Source organism: Dermacentor variabilis, chromosome 2 (genome assembly GCF_050947875.1).
Source record: "Dermacentor variabilis isolate Ectoservices chromosome 2, ASM5094787v1, whole genome shotgun sequence".
Classification (NCBI taxonomy): Eukaryota; Metazoa; Arthropoda; class Arachnida; order Ixodida; family Ixodidae; genus Dermacentor; species Dermacentor variabilis.
Window position 1 is genome coordinate 119,836,721 of NC_134569.1, and position 22,101 is coordinate 119,858,821.

Genomic DNA, 22,101 nt, shown 5'->3' on the forward strand with positions numbered 1-22,101 from the left:
TAAATTTTAGACATTCTTATATATTGACTCTATGGGGTACGTGGTGGTGCCACGAAGCGATGCGAATTATCGGGCACATCCGAAAAATCAGGCGTCTGGAAAATCGGTCGTTAACTGTACTCTGGATACTCCTCAAGCCGATGACACGGCGTCAATGATGATTCGTTGCAATTTCTCTGTTACTGGAGCCAACATTCCCACGACTTTCGTTCCCTTTCAATAAAATTACAGCTAATCTTCCCTTATAGAAGACTATTCCCTGAGTATCTCCAAACTATTCAAATTTCCTCACAATTCCTAGTTTTCCTGGTTGGTAGACACCCTGATTCACCAGCTACACTTCATAAATTGAAATATGTGCGGCAATGTAAGTAATTAAGAAGGTTATTATGTTAATTGTTCAATTAACCATTTTGATTTGTAGAAGAAGTGGCCGCCTTGTCGAATAATTTAGCTCAAGGGTTAGAATTGGGCTGTCTTGCATGGCAAATTTTTAAAATTTGGTGCAGCTAAAAAGAACACCACGGGTTTCATTCTGCCCAGCACCCCATAAATTGCAAAAAAAAATTTTTTTTTTCATTGAAGAGTGGCACAATCCAGTGACCCAGATTGATGTCAAAGAGGTTCATTGAAGACAGCACATACCCGGTGGAACACACCCAGTGACCCAACCTGGTCCCATGGTTGGTTTTGACCCCGGTTCCCTCAGCACAGCAGCTCCATGCTCTACCCGTTAGATCATGAACTACCCAGTGACCCAAGTTGGCATGAAAGAGGTTAGATACGGACAAACAAGCAAACAGACGGCAAACTGAGTGAAGTTCCCAAAGAATGCAATCACATTCGAAGGCACTGTACAGGCCGCAGTACCTTTCTGCCAGAAGAGGTTGAGCACAGCACCCAGGATGCTGCAGGCGAGGAGGATTCCAACAGTCAGCCACACTGTGGACGGCGTGTACCAGATCCGCATCAGGGCTATGCTACCAAAGCCTGCAAACAGCCCCGTGTGGAAGCCGGTCAGGAAAAGGCCCGCATGCTGCACCAGCATGGTGATGAGGCCAAACAGCAAGCCAGCACCGAGGGAGACGCCTGCATTGCCTGCTGTTGGCAGGAGGCTCTCCACAGTGCAGATCTTGAACACCACAAAGGAGCCAAAGAGGAAGCCCGTCAGGAACATCACAGCCTTGAAGCAGCGATACCCTGGGTGCAATAGTGGCAGCAGCACAGAAAGAAATTAACGAAACAGCTTGTAGCAGTGGATGGTGTCGAAGCCACCAAGACATATTAGCACTGCTCAGTACATGCTGCCACAATCTCTTAGGTCTCACTAGTAAGTATAGGTTAGTAGCAACATGGTTTGAATGCCATTCATTTATCAATATGTTTGTTTATCACTAAGTCTGCACAAAGACACCAGCCAGCCCAAAGACAACTACTTGACTCCGCATGTAGAGTGCGAATACAGAAAATAAAAACAGCAGTTTTACTTCTCTTTCTCCTTCTCTATTATCCTCCTACAAACATTTTCCAACAATAGTCTTGCTTGGAATGAGAAATTGAACCATATTTGTGCCAAATAAAAAATGAAAATTTATGTTTCTTCCTTTTATAGATCTGTATCTGGCAGATGTTTCCCTTCAGGTTATGCACATCAACCAAATTATTTTTTTAATGCCCACAAGGTTAACTCACCATATAGTGTGTAGACAACACCAAACACCATGTACATGCCACACAGGATAGCCACTGGAATGTCATAATCAAAGGTGAATTCTTCACAGTCCAAAGTCTCAGATGAGTTGGTGTCTTGCCCATGGTCAAAGAACTGGTCCTGCATTGTTGGGCTGGAGGAGTCCCAAGAGGAAAATAAATAAAAGGGTTTGTGTTCATTAGCATACAAACTCTTTCGTCATAATGAACACTGGCATTTTGAATGTGCTGGTCATTAACACTCTCATATATTTTGCATAGCAACTAAAACTGTTTGTGTTAAAGACAACACAAGTCATGTGCAAGGCAGTTGTGCTAAATTTTAGCAGGGAGGATTCCCGACTAAACGTGCTTAGCCTCAAGAGGCCTCTAATGTCATCATTCGACAAAAGTATCCATCACAATGATGCTGTGATCTTGACAACCTGTCAAATTCCAAAGCAGGTAGCAAGTCGTTCGCTAACATGCAAAAGATACCCAAAGAAAACAAAGTGTCCGCAGGAAGAGGGAGACAAAGTGATCAGAAGTGGCTGAACAAAGGAAGCCTCAGCTGCATCCAACATTTCGACAATTGCCTTTGTAAGAGCAACAAACAATTTCCTTGGCAGCATTAAAATTAATTTAATTCTGGGGTTTTACACACCAAAACCACAACATCATCATGAAGCACACTGTAGTGACATATTCTGATTTCATTTCGACCACCTGGAGTTCTTTAATGTGTACCCAACGCACAGTACACGGGTGTTTCTGCATTTTGCCCCCATTGAAATGCAAGTGCTGTGGCTGAGATTAGATCCCGCGCACCAGGGTATAGCAGGGCAACACCAAAGCCACTACGCCACAACGGCGCGTTTTGGCAGCATTTTATAGAGCTTACTGTCCCAATCTCCAATGGGGCAGGAGAGTGAGCAGTGTGAAAAAGTAAAGTTAGGGCAGGGTAAGGGAAACGTAAATGTTTAAAAGGAGTGATTACTTATGAGTGTAAAACGGGAAGGTGGTGGATCTGCAGGTTTTTCTAAAATTGTGCAGGTAGAAAAAAAAAAATAAGATGCACAATAAGAAATGAATCGTCATGTACATGCAAGCAGCTTTTGCAGTGGCTAACCCTTGTTTATAGGAAATTATTATGTCACCATGAACAGAAAAGCTTGTACCAATCACACCAATAGCAGTAGTCTGGATCTCCATGATAGCCAGAATCGCATGATAGCCAGATCGCATGATAGCCAGAATGTGTGCAGATTTGGGTGAAATTGGAACAGAAGTGCAGTGCTTGTTGTACACGTCCCCTTTACTCCTGTCCTATCTACAGCATGCCTTTGCAATATTAAAAAGCCAGGAGGGGCAGGGTAGATGTGGAATAGTGGAGGTGTTTTCACTATGCAGGACAGTGCATGTACTGATGAGACATATTTATTTACTTATTTGTTTATTTACCAAGGAAATGACCCTTCTGAAGAAAGGCACCCCATTGAGCATGTTTTACCATAAGGCGTTGCTCTGTCTGACTATTTTCTGCTTCCAAACCAAGAAAATAGAACTGAGCACTACAGGTTTTAAGGCTATACATTGCTGCCATCTTAAAATAGCAGTTTTCAGTACCTGTCATAAGGTTCAGAGAAAGATTTCAGTTACAATGACATGCCCTTAAGAAAAGTGCCGATAGATATTCCTGCTCACATTTCACAACTTACGATATCTTTTCTGCTTGTGCAAGAAGCTGCGAATAACATTTTGCCAATGTGAATATAGCTTAACAAAGCCATTTATATACATATATTTTTTTTACAAACTGACATGACATAATATATTGAGTTGAACAGGATCAGACAGTGTGTTCCAAGCACAGTATGGTGGTTGACAAGATAATCATACATAATAGTTTCCAATTAAGTCATGTGTCTATATCCATTAGGGAAAAGACAGGGAATGCGGGAGATGGAAATTCAAGACGATGAGCAAAACGTGAACAAGGTGAATGCAGGAGCCATTAGGGGTATTTAAGGAACTAGTATTCAATTACTTTTGTTACAAGAAAAAAAGGCAGGTGGAAAAACTACACTATACAGGGTGTCCTATACAGGGTGACCCAACTAACAATATGCAACAAAGTTTAGCAAAACCAACTGCAGATTATTGGCAGACACGTGATGAATCCTCCATAATTCTGTCTCCTTGATTAGATAGAATAGTAATTTATTTAACTAACCCTTTAATTATCAAGTTTCATTAATTGTAAGCTGTTGGCAGTGACACGGTGACTATTCCGCAATTTATTTCTCCTTAAGTATAGTTAGCAATTAACTAACCTTTTAATTATCAAATTTATGGTATTGGTGAGCGTCACTATGAATATATACTAAACACATGTAATAAACATAAACAGAAAATTAAGAGAGAAAAGGAATAAATTTCATGCGTTTAAACGTGCTTCAATGCCGACACAGGCATGTTACGCACTGACGATTTTCCGTGCTCTCGGCACAGCGCGAACACGATACTTAGAAGTTCAGACATCGCAACCCACGATGCTAGCCACACAGAAACAGTTAAACGAAGGGAACAAACGGATAGGCGCACGCAGTCAGTCACGAGCTCACCTTTTAGAGGGAGACAGCTTTGGCACACATATAAACAGCAGAGACGCTGGTAGGCGTACAGGTCGAGCTCAGAACCTCCAAAGCGCGGGCTCGCAGCAGGCAGGGGTCATGCCTGCTCCGGAGGCCCCGGTGCCTGCAGAGAGTGCATGCGCGAGAGAATTAAAGACAACACGCGCGGCTGCAGGAACGAGACCGCAAAAAAGCTGCGCCAGGCTACGACAAAACAAAACGTCCCACGCACGGTCAGCAGATAGATTGTCGCGGCACGGAAGGCGGTCGACGCATGCGGAATGCGCATGTAGCTGCGCAACCAGAATAGCGGCCAACGCTTGTTTCACCGTTACCGCGTACGCGAAAATGAATCCGGGCACATATATGATATATATTTGCGCACAGCGCCGGCTGCTCGCGCCAGCTGCAGCGACACGAGGCACGCGACAGGCGCGTTCCATTATTTGGAAAGCGCGTCGCGGCGCTGCGCGTTTGAGCGTACGTTCGTCAACGCGCTTGCGTACTACACACACTATACGGCACAGAGGGCGCGACGCTGTTGCGTGCGGACCGGCAACGGCCAGCTGGTCAGTAACGAATGCCCAGATGACACGCTACGGGAAATACCGTTAAAGGAATACGCGACTGCAGCTGTCGCATAGCTAGCTGATAAGTCACCAAATCATTCCATTTCGTTCAGAAAAATAGGAGAGAGAGACGATTTTTTTTTTCTTGTCATGTTCGTACACTTTACATCGCGCGCATGCGTGACAACAGTCAACTCAGCTATGGTCAACGCAACTGCAAAGCTTGTCGGAATGAAAAGTGGACAACGGGAAGCGATCTAGACCACGTGTTTTCCTTTCCGTATTCGCCTTCGTGAGCGCTACTCACACTGCTGTGATTCACACACGCACGCTAATTTTTGAGGAATAGAGCACGTTTAGCAATGGGTTACGCCAATTATTCACTGCTAGCGCTTCGCTCCGACATGTCTGACTGCACGTATGTATATACAGCGAACAACCGTTAGAAGTACCATGCTACCACGCATAAAGCGCGCACTAGCTGGAAAATACCTCAGGATTTTGTGACTTTTATCTGCTTTAATTTTTTGCACCTCGTCATCGGATCGCACGCCGCGTCGTCGCCGTTATCACGCCGATGTCAATCATCGCTACTGATGAGCAAACAACAATTGTTACAAAATACGTAAATCGTAAAACGCTCAGACGCTTCCACGCGCAGGCACTGTAGCTATTACAGTACGAACAACTTACTCTCGACTACAGCGCGCGTCAAACACTGACAGTTCCATTGGAATTGTATAAATTAGGACAGATAATAGTTACATATATAGGCAGGTTTATAGATTTAGCTGGGCGTGTTAGGTGAAGAGGTTAGAAGCAACACGCTTCCAGCTACTGCATTTCACTTTTCGAAAAAGAAAAATAAAGAAAGAGGAGGAAGAAGGAACCACACCGGCACTGACGCGTATTGCAGAACTATGAACAAAGTTCATAAATACGCAATTAGATAAACAAGTAAATAAACCAACAAACAAGTAGAACGTGCACTAATACTATCCGAGTATACACTAACAGTGTCCGAGCTAATCAACAAGAGACATTTTGCTTGCGTCCACCCGTGTCTATTCGGCACTGAAATAAAAGTTTCGTGATTGATTGATCGAGAATTCACCCAATAAAAAGATGAAATGCAATAACGCTGATGAACGTAAAATAAAGAGTGAAAAGAAAATGTTTCAAGAACATTTGCAGGTTATCGACAGATGCGAACATCGAAATTCAATGTAAGTTCCGGAGAATTTGCAGATACATAGTATATACTACTCGAACTAAAAGATGGCGCGGAACGTGTTTATAGCATGTATGGGGAACACTGGGAATGCGTGCGGCACGTTAGGGCGACAGCAGCACATGCCTCACGCTGCATAACAAGGCAATTAACAATGCGCTCAACGAACACATCTGCTACGCTCGGGGCGCGTCACGCCACCAACCCCCTAACGTTAGCTTCTCCCCGTAGCAAGCGCGCTCAGGACGGAGCAAGCCTCGCAGGAGCAGGCAGGGACGTGGCGGATGCCATACTGGAGACTAATCAGAGTCAGACGTAGCGTAAACGCAGGAAAAGCTTACGTAAGCATGACATATCAAAGAACAGCGCTACTAGAAGTCACCTTGGCGGGACTTCTCGGGGAACCGGCCTCGACTACCGTTTGATACGTGAAAGATACGAGCGTGTGAGACTTCTGGGCGAAAATTGCGTCGCCTCAGAGTTGCCAACGTTATAAGTTCGCCGATTTTGAGCACCGCACAATGGCTTCATTTTTCTTAGTCGCACACACAAACACACAAAGAAGAGAGCGGTGGTACCTGTCACCTGCAGTAAATACGACTCCGCACTTCGTGTTCCCAAAGAAAAGAGGAAACAGAGGAGGAAGAATGAAAACTAGCAAAATTAGAAGGAGCAAACGAGGCCGCGCACGTGCCTGATGTCACAGGCAGCGCTTTTACCTTGAAGTTCACTCTTGCACTTTGAAACTTTCTACCACACTACAACACCACCAACAACAACGACAATAACTACTACTACTACTACTACTACTACTACTAATAATAATAATAATAATAATAATAATAATAATAATAATAAAACAAATGAAATAGAGCACGCATAGTGCTCAGTCAAGTGTGCGGGTGACCCGCCGCGCGCCAAGCTGCCTGTCGTCGTCAGCCCGGTTGACGAATTCTGCATCGTGCGCCGAACCCTTTCTCCACGTCTCTCAGCCAGTCGGGGCGTCGACGCGTCGCGTGCTTTTCTTTGCGGATCTCGGTAGACAAGCGCTGGGGGCGCGGTGCGCAAGTGTGTCGTCTCGCGGGCGCCCGTCGCCTGAGAGGCGACGTCCCGCAGACGCCGCCGCCGCAGGCTCGCCCTAGACACTCACTCACATTTGCGGCTCGTAAAAGCGGGTCAACGACTGCTTTGCACAGGCGGGAGAAGGTCTGCCCTGCCCCAGCCTGCGGCTGCGTCGCACTGCTGCCGAGGAAGCACCGCGGTTTCGGCAGCGGTCTACCAACCCACGCAGGGACGCCTCTAGCTCACCGATTCAGTACACGGAAATCTAGGGCGGTGTTGAGTTGCCTGTATCCGGTCTGTCCAGGACTTGTTCTTTGCCCGGCCGTTAGCGAATGTTGCGGTCGACTTCTCTAAGCACAACATCACACTCCAAAAAAAAGTTTGCACCCTTTGAAGTGTGTATATGCCACACAACAATAATCGTCATCTGCCTTGACGCGTTCCTTTTCTTTAACGCTGCGAGCCCGGTGCTTTCCAGTGACGAACTGACGAACGGCATACGCGTTATCAGCATGACATAGCATGCCCGACAGGAAAGTAACGGGCGCGGCGTTTTCAAGAAAGGAAACGCATCAAGGCAGATGACGATTATCGTTGTGTGGCAGAGATACACTCCAAAGGGTGCAAACTTTTCTTAGAGTACACAGTTACAGTTAAACACCGGCCGCAACGACAGCTAGGTTAACGGGTACCAGATCTCGAGTATGCGGGCCCAATCGGCGGTTACAATATGCATCACTCTCTATTGACTTTGAACGGAGCACTTAATTTTCAGGCGGGCAAACACGTGGACACTGCACACGTCATTTGCGAGATAAGAACAACGCTTAAAGTTAAGCGTGACAATCCGTGCGTGTCGAGCAAAATTCAACGTAAACGTTACGTTATCTTCACCGAACGACCTTTTCAAGCAATACCCGCGATGCATTACGAACGCTCGGCGTTCGCCTCTCGCTTACACACACATGCAACGCAGACGAGCGAAACGGGCGCGATCATTTTCGTGGACGCACGCGAGCTCGACGTACGCAGACGAAACGTGTCGTGCCACATGTTACGAGCTCGCGCCTCGAAAAGGCTGACTTCAACGCTAAATTAAAACGCTAGCACACACTGCGCGAATGCTCACGGCGGAAGCAAGTCCTAACGTGACTGCGAGAACGAAAGGAGGACCCGCCACGCCGGCCGTACAATCTAATCGCTTCCGCAAGCGGCGCAATTAAAATACAGATGAGGCGGGGTCGCGGCTGCGAACCGTCGGGACGTCGTCAACACGACTGCGCCTGCCTCCTCCTCATCGTTGCTTCTCCGGACCACCGCAGCGGATCCGCTCGAGAAACCAGAGTCGGAGCAGCACACGTGCACTCTTCGACGTGAACCCGAACGGCAAACTGCAGGGATGGAGTTAACCGCGTCCCTCCTCCCCCTCTCTCTGCTCCTGGGCCGCTTCCGCAGACAGCACGCCGTCTCGCGCGCGGGTAACACTAAAGATAACGCGCTCGAGACGCAGGAAAGGGGGAGGGGCGGAGATGCGGCGCAGCGGGAGAAGCGGCAGGGAGGCACGCAGGTCGAGCGAGCAACGCGACAGCCGCCGGCGCGCAGAGCGAAAGGAGAGCGGGAGAGGTCGGCTGTGCTGATGAGCGCGGCTGCAGCTCGGCGGGGAAACGGTTCGCTGCCTTCGAGCGCGCTTTCACCGGAGCAGAAGTGCTGCGGCCGACGTGGGATTCGCAACTGCATTCTTCAGGAGGCGCCGCGTGGCCAATGCGTGGACGATGGCGCGGAAGGGTGCGCGCGTGGCGTATGATGTATATACGAACCAACCTGTCGACTTGCATTAAGCCAGACTATGTGGCTGTTTTCCTGCCTCGGAGAATGAGAAAGAGAGAAAAAAAAAAAAGAAGATGGATAATGCGTGCTTGACGACTGTTTCGAGTCAACACGTCAAACTGTTACGCACGCGACATATCACTTATTCAGTCGAGATAAGAACAACGAAAGAAAGCATGAAAGCGAGATTAAAACTACATCTCTTCATTTTTACAGCAGAAAAGTAGCCGGTGTTAAGCATTAGGCCTACAGGTATGCACGCGCGAAAAGAAAGAAAACCTTTGCGGCTGGCTTCATATGCCATATCACTGCTGTAACAATGGCGGATCACGAATTGCGCTTTCCCGCCAAAGGTTTTACCGTATACCTTTTCCCACAAGGGCCCATTTCAGACGCGGCGGCTCGCCGTGGCTGAAGCTCCGCCGCGTGGAAACGTCTCGGCCACCGCTCCGGTTGTCGCGCCGCACACGCACCACGACGTCCTTCTCTTCTCCCCGGTGAAAAAACGCAGGCCGCGGCGCGCTCGAACGGTCGCACGCGTTTAAGCTTTCCCAACGTTCGGGCCGATCGGGTGTCGCAAGGCCCTCCGCCGCCGCTCGCGTCGCGACAAATGGTATACCCCGCCCCCTGGCTTCCCTTCTTCCGCGCAGCGGCCAACGTTGGCTGCCGCATGCTGCTGCTGCTACTGCGAACGCCGCAGCTTGCCGCAGCACTACGCAGGCTGCGGCAATTGCTTGGCCCTGCCACACGCTGCTCCGTTTTCTCGCTAATTCAATCTCCTTTTTTTGGCCCCCGCCGTCGTATAATATTGTTTCGCAGAGAACGGCCCGTCGTCGTCACTTCGCGAGACGACCTTGACCTCCGGTGCAGTCGGCGAGCAGATGTCGCGAGGCTCGCAATGACAACCTTCGCACAAGCCGCGCGGCAGCCGACTCCCGACTGTTCTACGAGACCGAAAAGCTTACAGCCGGCAACGACAACAGCAAAGAGAGAGAGAGAGAGGGGGGGAGAGATAAAAGAAAAAGTAAAAAAAAAACGCTACTAAAGATTAAAATTTCTCGCAGATTGTCTCTGCGCAACCTTCAAAAAAAAAAAAAAAAAAAGGAGGATGGGTGCATGGGGCTTCGCGGATTCATTGGAAATGCTGACAAGTACCGTATGTCGCCCACAGAAGTATGCGAAGTGCGCGCTTCCACGCGCTTGCTATACGAGTGAGTTTTAGTCTTCTCCCGGCTACTGTGTTCTGTCTAGGAATGCATTAAAGGCAGCATAGCCCACACATACGCTTCGTGACGCGTAGACTCAGCGGGCACAAAGAGCACAGGATTGCAGATGTGTCTGAAACAGGAAGGGGAAAAAAACAAAGGAGCTAGCTAAAGTGCCCTGCGAGTTCCTTGGCCTGTCGATCTTGAGCCGTTTTCGCATCAGATGGCGCGAAAATGACTTTCCATTATACATGGCATCCTGTGTAATTAAAATATCAGAGTTGGCATTTCTGTCGCGCGTACCTACGTTGCGAATGTCCTTTCACGCCAACTCGTTTTCAGCAAAACAACTGCCCGGCTGACAAGGCTATACATTGAAGTCACGTGTATTTCGCGACTTTTTAGCCTCTGCGCGTAATACAATGAGTGGAAAAGGAAACTATTTTATATCACATGTCTGGCGAAGTTTGCGATCACGAGAAAATGAACGACCGGATTTGGCAGCAACGCGTCCTGATAGACTTCACCTGAGAGACCGAAGAAGACGCCGAACAGGCGAACAGGCAAGCAACCTGTAGCCCCGGAAGACTCCAGTAACCGCTTAGCCGTCCTCGGTTCAACCACGCTACGCGACGAAAAAAATAAGAGAGAAAGCAAGTAACGAAGTGCAGTTCCACATGTGTAATTTTCATCAGGCAGCTGTCGGAACACGGCATACGTCGTTTGCATTGACTTCTGAATATCTGAGACAACTTGCACAAAAATGGTAAGGCGCGCCGAGAATTACATTAGAAAGAATTGCCTTCACTGTTTTCCTCTGCTTTCCATCCAAGCGCCAGAGTTCCTCCGATAATGCAAAAAAAAAAATGCATTAACGGTGCAGGCGGGAAATTACTTCATACGCCAGAAACGGTCACGACAATAGCGGTATACCAGAGAAGCTGACAACCGCAGTTGCCAAGGTTTCCTCCGCAAAGCAGCGACGCATTGTGGGGAAGCGCCAACAACAACAAAAAAAGGAGATGGAGGGAAGGAGCTGCAGAAGAAAAGGAGGAGGGGGGAGGCAATAGCTGAATGCGACAGCGAAAGTGCGCGGCGCTCGAAAGAGCCACGGGACATGTACAAAATATAAAAAGCAAGAACGCGGCGAAAAGAAACAAAGAAGCGCTTAAACAAAGAGCGGAACGGAGAGCAGGAAAAGAGAAGGACGCGGGAAAGAGAGCGATCCAACGCGAAGGCCACTTTGGGCGGGCGGCGAAGCCGAAGCGGCGTCCGGACGCGGCCGTCATCGGGGCGCCGATCACGTCGACGTCGCCGCTGCAGCGCCGGCGGCTGCAGTAGCCGGAAAGCGCGCCGGGTGTACGCACCGGGCTATCGCTCAAAAACGGTGCAACGTTGCAGAAGCTACGCAGCCGGCGCGAGGGTTTTTTTTAACCACGAGATGAACCCATCCCTAGACGTTCGCACCCACGGAGGAGAAGGGGGCGTGATTGATCGAAGCTGATCCGCTGGCATATCACGACAGCCGTATACGCGGAAGAACAAGTTACGCTTTAAAGAAAGGCCACGCGAATCGTGCACGACATTGATCATGTATAGCTGCAGCAGCGCGTCCACCGCCATGGGCATGTCTTTTAAGCTCACCTAATGCTGCGCGTTTTTAAGTGCGATATATAAGAAGCACTGCGTAACGCATGGATGGCGTAGGCCGCCTTTCGACGCCCCCCGCTCCTCCCACTATATAGGCGCGTTTGCGGCAGCAAATTCGATTACGCGGTCAGCGGCGTCTCTGCTTGAGCATTCACGTCGCACCGTTCGAGCTGGGACATCTTTTGACAAGTGCGCGCGCGGTAGGCACGTTGAGGCCGTTCGTCATAGACGTTCACCTACCATTTTTTTCTTTCTGTATATTTATTCGTTTGCCTTTTTTCAGAACATGTGGAGGCGCAGCTAAATATAAACGCTGCGACAGTGCGGTGCGGAGCCAAATGTGTTACGGTACGCCGGACACTGTGCCATAATGCCGTGTGTCTGTAGGTTGCGCGGCCAAACTGAGGCCAGCAAAAACCTATTCTTGCTGTTTTCTTTTTTTTTTTTTGCGGTTGTCGCGAAACACTGAAAGACACTCCGCGGCATTTCAAAAATTTAGGAGCGCTGGCGCGCCAACTAAAGCTGCAGCCGACCGGCCGCATGGAACGCGCGCCCCAAGGAAAAAAAAAAAAAAAAGGAACGCGGACAAGAAAAATGAATAAAAGGGTTGGGGGAAGAAAGAGAGAGAGACATCCACCAAGCAAAAGAACGAAGGCTGACGTCAACAGATGAATAACGTAGATCCCTCTAGCACCAAAGCCGGCGGGCCACCCCCTCCTGTTTCACTTTGTTCTCTAATTTTCCTCCTTCGAGTCTGACATCCGATACAAGAAGCAGCGAAGTATAGTTGTGTACGGGGTCACCGAATGTTCACTCAAGACCTGCGCGTTGCAGTTTGCCGCGACAAAACCCTGCAATTCCTCGAGCATCCCATACACTTATTGTCCTTTGCAATAGAAGTCGCATATGCGCCAGAGAGAGTATACCCAGAGAATTAAGTAGCCGGGGCAGCCATCTGAGGTTAAAGCTTTCTTTTTAACTTTACTTCCCTAACCCCTCCCCCCTCCCCCGCGAGAGCAATTAACATTGCATAAGGTTCACATACGCATTAGACAGAGCGCCCCCGGGGAATTAGTAAGCTGCACCAGCCAACTGAGGTATACTTCTCTAACGAGGGCAATTAACATTGCAGCCACTCCAGCAGCGCACTGCGCAGCACATTCACACATGTATAAACGACTGCCCACCAGCAGCCCCCCATCGACTGTGAAATAACATTAATCCTGCACTTTGCATACTTAAGCGAGGTCGTTCTCGAGTTCTGCCAACTTTGTTGTCCTTCTCGTCTTAATTTCGTGCGCAGTACTATACACTCTCTTATCTTTACGTCTAGCTACTGCGAAAACGCCAGGGAAATCAGAGATCGAATAACGGTTTTGCCGACTCTGCGCGCGCTCCGCGCAGTCGTCGGCAGCCACGTAGAAACGAAGAAAAAGTAGATGCTTTCCAGATCCCACTCACGGCCAGCCTGCAGCAACAGTGCTCCCAGCGGCAACCGTGCCCTTCCTGCAAACTTAATCAACAGCTCGGCCCACATCGTGGCTGGCCGCGATATATAGGACACACCCTAGCGGGGAAAGCACGTTCATTGTCGCCGCCATCCGTATATACTATAGTTACCCCGCGGCACGACCTCGGCAAAACCAACTTTCGTAGCACCCTGAGAACGAAAAGACAGAATAAAAGCCCAATGCGACTTCTCTCTCTCTCTCTCCCTCCCTCACTCTCTCTCTCTCTCTCTCTCTCTCTCTCTCTCTCTCACACACACACACACACACACACACACACACACACACACGGCTGCCTAGTTTCTCGATTGTTCTTTCTTTCCTCAAGAAGAAACGGCGGAGCCGCTATAGCAACGCGCTCGATCGATGCGATAAGGCTAGCTATAGCGCGCGCGCCGCGAAGGCAACTGAAACCATCAGGCGAAGCCTCATCCCAGAGCACACACTGCAGGCACACTGCGTCGCGGTCGTTTCCGCGAAAGTGAGCGCGCGGGACGCATGCATGCCGCGCCGAGTGCGCCGCGCGAAGATGCCTCCCCTCTCGTGACGGCGCAGGTCGTCCCTTGCGCGACGGCAGAAGATATCGCACAGATCGCGCTTATGTATACACGCCACCCGCCCCACGCCATTGCTTCGCGCGGCATTACACGAGACGGAAGACGTCCACGTATACATCTACAGGCGGCCGCGCGCTAAGTGCACGTTGACACATATCCTCATGTATGGAGAGCGCGATTAGAACTTTGCACGACGGATGCGTTTCCGCGGGGCGCCGCACCTGTGAAAGTTGCACATGAGCGCGCAATCTCTCTATAGCGCGCGCAGGCGAAAGCTAAACCTATACCACGGCAACCGCGGCGAACGAGATTATACGCCCAACGCCGCCTCGACGTTTGTCTCCACGCAGGACCGTGCCCCTGGCGAGAAGTTCGAACGACAAGCGAAATAAAATGCGATCCAATACTGAGATAGCTGTCTCTCGTTGGATGAGAGCACTCGCATTGTCGTCACAGGCACCCGCATTGTGGTCACGGGACATTAGCTCGCACGATGCCTGTCGCAGGGCGCTGTACGTATATGCAGACCCAAAAGTAAGAAAAGAAAGCTGCGAAGTTATCGACAGGAAGTCGAAAGGGTTCACGAGACGTGACTGGAGTGCAGATCTGTTTTCACCAAGGCCGTGCGTAATACGGTGACTCGCACGTTCGAAGAAAAAGTAGGGACGAAGAAGACAAAATCGAAGGCAAAATCGCGCTTTAACGCGTGCAACTGCGAGTGATTTTCCGGGAGGTGAATACTGAAATAAAGGAAATTGCGCTATAATCAGTTTATGATCGCGGCGTTGCTGTATACACAAACGTGGGGAGGCTGCAGAGCACAAGCAGTTCAGCCAGGAAAAAATAACACTCACAATCTCCTAGCTGTGGAAGTTGTGTAATTATGCGTAAGCATTTACTAATCACCTGCCGTTTTTTTAGCCGTACGCTGCTGTGTTAGGTATAATTGCGAGAAACACCGCCAAAGAATCGTGAAATGGTGAAGCGGAGTTGCAATACCTAAACGTTGACGAGACCAGTATATGAGACGACGAAGAAAAGGCGAGTAGTCGCAATCTTCACTCACGTTATATAGGATGGCGCGTTTGGATGATGCCGCTGCTTCGTGGAAGACGGGAGATGGCCTATGCGTGCTGTAGTACGTGACGTAATTGAACAGTGTCATGTTTGGTAGACCTCGTACGTAGACGTGTTCAATTACGCTGCCTCCTCTCCATGCTAGCGATATCAACGGCGATCAACGGTATACTGCGGCGGCGGATGCGTATGGCGCGACCACGCGGGCCCTATCTTGAAAGCGATCTGCGATGGGGACATAGTGCGCCGAGTGATGATAGCTTCGTGTGCTATGTGTTCCCGCCGCTCAGTTCGCGTTGAAGCGAGAAGCAGCATGAAGGTCAATTCGCTCGCTCCTGCGGGCCCTATCTTGAAAGCGATTATTTTACGTGACAGGCGGACGGACGGCTTTCCTCGTTGGGCAGGCATATATAAATGCTTGCGCATTTAAGAAATGCTTATGCATTTAAAAAGTCCACTTTTACCCCACGTTCGCTACTGAAGGTCCCTGCCTTCGATTCGGCACATCTTAATTAACATCAGATATGCACATTTTTTCCTCTCCGAAACCGAAGGGTCTTGTTTTCTCGGTTTAAAAAAAAAGGCGCACGACCTCGCATGCGAAGAAAGGACGCGCACCCGGGCTCTGAGCGAGGTGTGCCCATAAGTTCGCGTAAAACTGACCACACGTACAGATGCCGAACTAAATGCGCCGTACACGACGAGTTCTAAGGTATAGCTATTTCTCCATGCGAAACTGACGTAATTGCATGCACCAAGCAGGAGACTGCAGCGGTCAGTGCCACGCATGAAGGGTCACTGCACGCAAATGAGCGAGCGTGAGCGCAATCATTCGCCAATTATACCGACGGTTGGCTTATACGACCGATTTTAACATCAGAAAGCGGGCATATGAACCCACGCGGGTCCGATAAGACACCTACGTTGCCTTAGTAGTGAGCCAGCATCCAGAGGCCGAAGGCGGAGGGAGCCGGCGCGCCTTTTTCCGGCCCGGCGTATCAGGGACATTATACGCTGCAAAACGGGCATTTATATGTGCGAGCACGGAGACAACGCACGCACGCACAACACCGACACAGGCGCCGGCGGGCACAACGGAGTCGGGCTCGGAGTAGCCAGACTTGCGCCGATAAGATCGCCGACGCGGAGTGTGGCTCGCCCTTGCCCGCGAAACCATGAGAAAACGAGCGCAACCGCCGCCGCCGCTGCGCGTCTGTGTATCGGCGCCGTGGATCTCGGATCTTATGCACGCATACACAGACGAGTTCGTTTGGAAAAGTGGGCGGGCGGGCAGCCAGGGCGATACGCTCGGATGGCTACCTGCAGCTAGGCATCAACAAAAGATGGAGCTGTGGGAATAACAAAGAGGAGTGTACAGTTCAATAAAAGAAAGAAGGAAAGAGCGGCAATGTTGCAAAGAAATACACAGAAGTAAAAAACAATAGCGACTGCTGAACCGACACACTAGGCTGACACACCTACACATAAAAAGAAAGAAAAAGAAAGAAAGAAAGAACGGTGCGCTGCAAACGTGGGACTGTATACCTGCAGAGACAGCGGGTTCAGATGTCCATACGTGCGGGCGATTGCTTCCTTGGGAAGCGAGAACGATGATGAGCAGCATGCACCGCGCATTGTTACGGGAAGGAGAGCCGAATCATTGCATTGTGTTGCTTATAGATAACCTTATCAGGAGAGAGATAGCTAACACGGCCGTGTGAGTTTTGTGTGTATACACTTATATACCACTGGTGCTTCGCGTGCATACGTCATCAGAAGGGAGTGAGACCAGTAAGGTCACACCCATCGCATAAAATAGCTGGTCAGGGGCCTTTTCGCCGAGTCGTTACATATACGAGACTACATGGGAAAATACCATGATATAGCGCTAAGCGTTGCCCCCGACGTCCACTAAACGCACTGGCTTTTGAGCTTTCCGCGCGGTTTGGTGGATCACGTCTATAGGAGACGCATATGCCTTTGTTATCTACATTTTGGTGAAACTGAATGTTTCTCGGTAGCGCTTCGGCAAGTGTTACATGCAAAGTCGGCACGACGCGCTCGTCAGTCTTGAAGCAAAAGTCTCATCGGCATTCGCTTACAAAACCATGCAAAGCTCACATATACCGTACACATTAGTGACTGCGTACGATAAAGACCACTCGCATTTACAGTCGACTCTCGTTAATGCGACCCTTGTGGGACAGCGAGATTTGTTCGAATTATCCAAAAGGTCGAATTAACAAAACGCCGGTAAAATCAACGAATTCATATATATATATATATATATATATATATATATATATATATATATATATATATATATATATATATATATATATATATATATATTGCATGAAATAGTCTGTCGTCGTGAACAGGCCATATACTTCTGTACAGTATATATTGCAATGACTATACAAGTCACCGTCGTCGATCAGTGGCCCACAGACTGCAACACTGTCGTGACTACTCATAGGGTCATGTGCAAGTCATCATCATGACTCCAAGACAGATTGCTGCCGTCACATGTATACACTCGCCTATGGAAGCAGTAACGCCGTCTGTGGAATTTCTTGCGTTTTCAAGCTTTTACTAACCGCTGCGCGCATGAAGGGGCGCCGGCATGCGGGTCGAACTAACCGAAGCAGCATCCTTTCGTGTTCGGAATAAACCGAGTTTTCTTTCTATAGCGATGTATACTGTTTCTCGCGGGGACTTTCCTGTGCATTCGAATGTGGCGAAAAATCGAATTAACCGAGTTAACGAGGTCGAATTAACGGGAATCGACTGCAGTAATATTATACTTATTGCATCGTGTAGCCATGTACTGTATATGTCAAGGTGCCTTACACTGCTAATTGTGCCCACGTCGCGAGTTAGATGGCGCGCGCAGCCCGCGCGCCCCGAGTGAGTGCACACATTTATAAAGTCCGCCAATGGACGCGCCGTGTTCCACTATCGCGGCGGACATCCAATAGTTCTAGTTTCTTTCTTCTTTTTTTTCGTTCTTTTCTGCCCAGATCATTAAACACCACCAGAAACTCCAGTTGGCCTAGATTGATTCGGGAGCGTCTCGCCGCATCTCTAGCGGAGCTACCGCTCCATGGACATATATGCACTGCGAACATTATTACAGTCATAACATTAAAAAAAAAAGGTAATAGCAGAGCGATGGAAGGAAGACACGAAGTATCGATGAGGAACGAGGATGACCGGTACGAGCGAAGAGAAAGAAAACGCAGGGAAACAAAGCTGGCCAGCGCGACGATATATATCAACCTCAATCCCGTTGGGGGAGGCGGGGAGGGGGGGGGGCGAGCACAAATCAGCGTTCCGCACGGATGAAACGGCGAGTGAGAAGAATGCGCGCACGAAATTCGGGTCGATGGCGGCGTAATAGCGAACCCGGCCGCACGAGCGAACAAATGAACGCACGGACGGAGCAGGAAGGAGCCGAGACGGCGCCGGGCGCATCTGGCGCGGTTTGTTTCGATCCCACGTATGCAGCGCGCCAACTGCATGCACGGGTGAAAACACGCACCGCGCAGCTGACACAGCGCGCCGCGGTCTATACGCCTGCGTGCGATGTAGACAGAATACCATCCGTCCTGTGCACAGTACACATAACGGTGTACATAGGCGCAGGGTGGCATCGGATAGGACGCGTAGCCGAAGTATATATTGTAGCGAAGTGGCGCAGCCGTTAGATATCAGACGCATCAGCTCACCAGGGAGACGAAGATGAAAGGGGATGAGCTCTGCAGGGGCAAGTCCAAATCCGCAGGTACGACGACGAGAGGTAGCATTTCAATTAACTAGGTTTATTCACATGGCATTTACCGTAAGTTTAAACTGTACAAAAATATCTACAAACGAAACGATGTCATACCCCCGTCGATGGCCTGCCTGACTGGCCTCGTCTCCCCTGGTGAAGCTGCGCCACCTGCTGCTGTCTACTTGCTCACACCTCAAAAACTACTCGAACTATTTCATAAATAAGTTTACACAGTATCCAAGGGACACATTTCTCCACCAATGGGCCATTTCGTTACTCCAACCAATCAGGCAGCCCGACATCATCCAATAAGCGTCAGAGTTTAAGGGGCCAATAAATAGTCGCGTCAACACTCCGTACAAAAAGTACTCTGACCATAACTAATCAGCTTTTGACAGCCGAGCATGGAAAGAGGACGCGTTATGTGCACGTGTGCCGTCAGGCGCGGCGGCGGCGGCGGCAGAACATGCCCGCGGCGCCGTCGCGGTTATTTACAAAGGGTCGAGGAGCCCGCGTCGAGGAGCCCACAAGATTCCCGGAAAGAAAGCCAAGAGGCCCGCGGTATACTCTTTTCGCGACAATATATATGAACAATCACAGCATCACAATTCTATGCAGTCCCGAATTCCTCCGTGCATGGCCACAAGCCTCACTTCTTCAGCGCTGGTTTCTTCCCATTCGCCGCGCATGCGACCAGCAAGCACTTCAATCGCGAGTGATGGCGCGCGCCGCACGCATTCTCCCGACGCAAGCTGCCTTGTTGGTATTGTAATGACTGCGATTGCGGAAGCCCGAGTTACGCAATCGGTACACGCATCTCATAAGGCGGCGAAGGTTTCTTTCTGTTCGCGCGCGCGTTATTCGCGCCACGACCCTGCGTGCAGCTCGCACCGCTGGCGCGCCTCTGCGCCCCGGAAAACGCGCGTTTCGTGACTGGCGTGGATTTCAAGGCTGCGCTGCCTGCATGCATGGCGGTACTGTAGGGCGGATGGCACGGCCAACGCGCTTCGCAGCGGCGGGTAACAGCCGTTTCATGCTAATCGTATACAGCGCACGGCGCAAGAGAGCTGCGCCTTCTTCCTTTGTGCAGGTGTGTATACGCGCTGCGCGAGTTCCGGCTATATAGCCTGCGATCTAACAAAATGACACTCGACCTTCAAATTATTTTCACGCTACACACTTCAATTTTTCAAAGTAACAGCCGCGTCGTTGCGGGATAGAGAGAGAGGGAGAAAAGAAGAAGAAGAAGAAAGAAGCAACAAAGCCCGACGTCGACCGTTATGCAACCAAACAGTGCGGCGCCGCCGCTGTACACTTTGCATGAATTCCTTCCCGAACCTTTGGGGTGTACGAGTTGAACGCAAGGCAAACGAAGCCGCGGGGGAGACGGGAAGCGTCACGTTCTCTCGGGCGCAACCACCGCAGACCGGATTGTAACACGACGCTGAAATTCCGAACGGTCGCGCCTCACCAAGCTTGGATCGCAGAACGAGGACTGTTGGGCACTACACATACTGTCTTTATTTCTTGTTCCCTGCACAAATTTTGCACGCGCTCACAAAAAGCGCCCGCCCGAAAACCTCGATAACGAAACTTCCCGAACTAGGAAGTAAAACCGAAGAGACAGAAAAAAAAAAAGACACGTAACATCGGAAACACTGAAGTAATTACACATCCCGTACGTCGGCGAGCATCAACAGACATAAAGATCGAAAGCTAACCACGTATTGCAAGCGCGAACGCACACCGACGACTGGCGCCTAAGTTGCCAGCACCAAACGATATAAGCAAATCGAGATTTGAAATGGAGCAGACATAGATGCTTTTTCTTTTTTTTTTTGCGGCAGCAAGACAAAGTGATAGCAAAAGGAGAAGCGTTGCTTACTACATGTCTCCTTAACTCAACAGAGTGCACACGTAGGCTACGGGATGCATTAAGCAAGAGCGGTGAAGGTGGGACTATTGAGGAAGACACCCTGCAGGCCGAAATCAGTTTGGAGTCTACCGTGCATGTGCACACGCACAAAACAGCGACCTGTCGCTGGCGTTTCTTTTCTCGTCCCGTTTTCATACGCGCGCCGATTCTTGCGCGTGAATCGGAGAAACCGAGTTCCATTTCAATTCGCGCGCAGCGCGTGCCAAGCCCTTTCGCGCCAACCAAATCCGAGGAAAAGGGAGCCCGGTCGATTTTAATCAAAACGCTCCCACGGTCGCGTCGATGTCGAAAGGGCCAGCCGTCACACGCGCAAGGCAAGATTCGGCGGGCAGACTCCCGCAGACCTTCGTCCAAAGGCGCCCGCGGCGACAACGCGGTTCCCGGGAAGTTCCCTCGCTCGGCCGTTCCGGGAAGAAAAAAAAAAGAAAGAAAGAAAAGAACAGCGGTCCGCAGCAACCACTGCCGCAAAAGCCTTGCGGGCATGTACTACGACAAAACCGTCGGCCCGGTTCGGACTACTGGAGACCCGTTGCACGCACGGCGTATGAATCAGCGGTCTGCCGTGTACAGAGAAAGCTCTACAGCCATCGATTCCGGGGCGCTCCTGCCGTCGGGCCGGCGCGGCGCCAGTCGCACCGCCGGTGCCAGTTCCGGCCGACGGCGCGACGACCGCACGTATATATATATATACGTATATATGTACTCTATAACGGCGCACACCCGCCGAACCATCCAATGCGGCAGCACGCGAACGCACTCGTTACATATTGCATGTGCGGAAGCGCGGGGAGGAGAAATCGGCCACGTGCGCGCGTCGTTAACAAAACGGAAAGCGTCGTAGGAGCAGACAGAGGTTCGTTGCGGCCCAAACATCTGTCGGGCTGCCGACAACGTCGGAACACACACCATATATATAGTGTATATGTATGTTCGAGATGCCGGCTTTTGCGTCCATTCGTGTATATATTTCATGCCAGAACAATGATGTCGCCGTCATGAAAGCGTCATCACGTCGTCATATATACGTTCCAGGTCACGACAAGGCCATGAGCACTGCAGCTTTTATTGTGATATAACAGTTAGATGGACACTCCAGGCGCATTTCTGCCGTCGCCGTGAGGCTTCGTATAAAGTCGAAGGCCGATAAGATCGTTGCCGTGCGCGGTGTGCCGCAGTGTATGTGCCAGAGAAAGCTTGCGAGGGTGAATCGGCATATAGGTGTTTGCGGCTTAATCTCGCGCACGCAAGCGATGGAAGCGGGGTGGAAGCGCGCCGTCTTCCGTCGCGCGCAAGGATCCTGGGGGAGGGTAGGAAGAGGGCGCGTTCTACTGCGGGCGGCCGCACGCGCCGCTGCATCTTGAAAGCCATCTGCGACGGAG

At 50.2% G+C, this 22,101-nt stretch overlaps 1 protein-coding gene across 6 annotated transcripts in view; it reads right to left on the reverse strand.

The window, feature by feature from the left end:
- LOC142572625 (transmembrane protein 198) overlaps window positions 1-22,101 on the reverse strand; it is a 110,868-nt gene that overhangs the window by 7,547 nt on the left and 81,220 nt on the right. For 4 of the 6 annotated variants that reach the window (XM_075681866.1, XM_075681867.1, XM_075681868.1 and 1 more), the window contains exons 2-4: window positions 4,314-4,446; window positions 1,693-1,844; window positions 871-1,200 (exon numbers count right to left, since the gene is read on the reverse strand). In XM_075681866.1, the coding sequence (XP_075537981.1) occupies window positions 871-1,200; window positions 1,693-1,837 (475 nt within the window). In that variant the 5' untranslated portion in view covers window positions 1,838-1,844; window positions 4,314-4,446. Of the gene's footprint in view, window positions 1-870; window positions 1,201-1,692; window positions 1,845-4,313; window positions 4,447-4,554; window positions 4,661-9,378; window positions 9,481-22,101 lie in introns of those variants that run through there. The other 2 variants (XM_075681870.1, XM_075681869.1) reach the window with 2 other exon arrangements.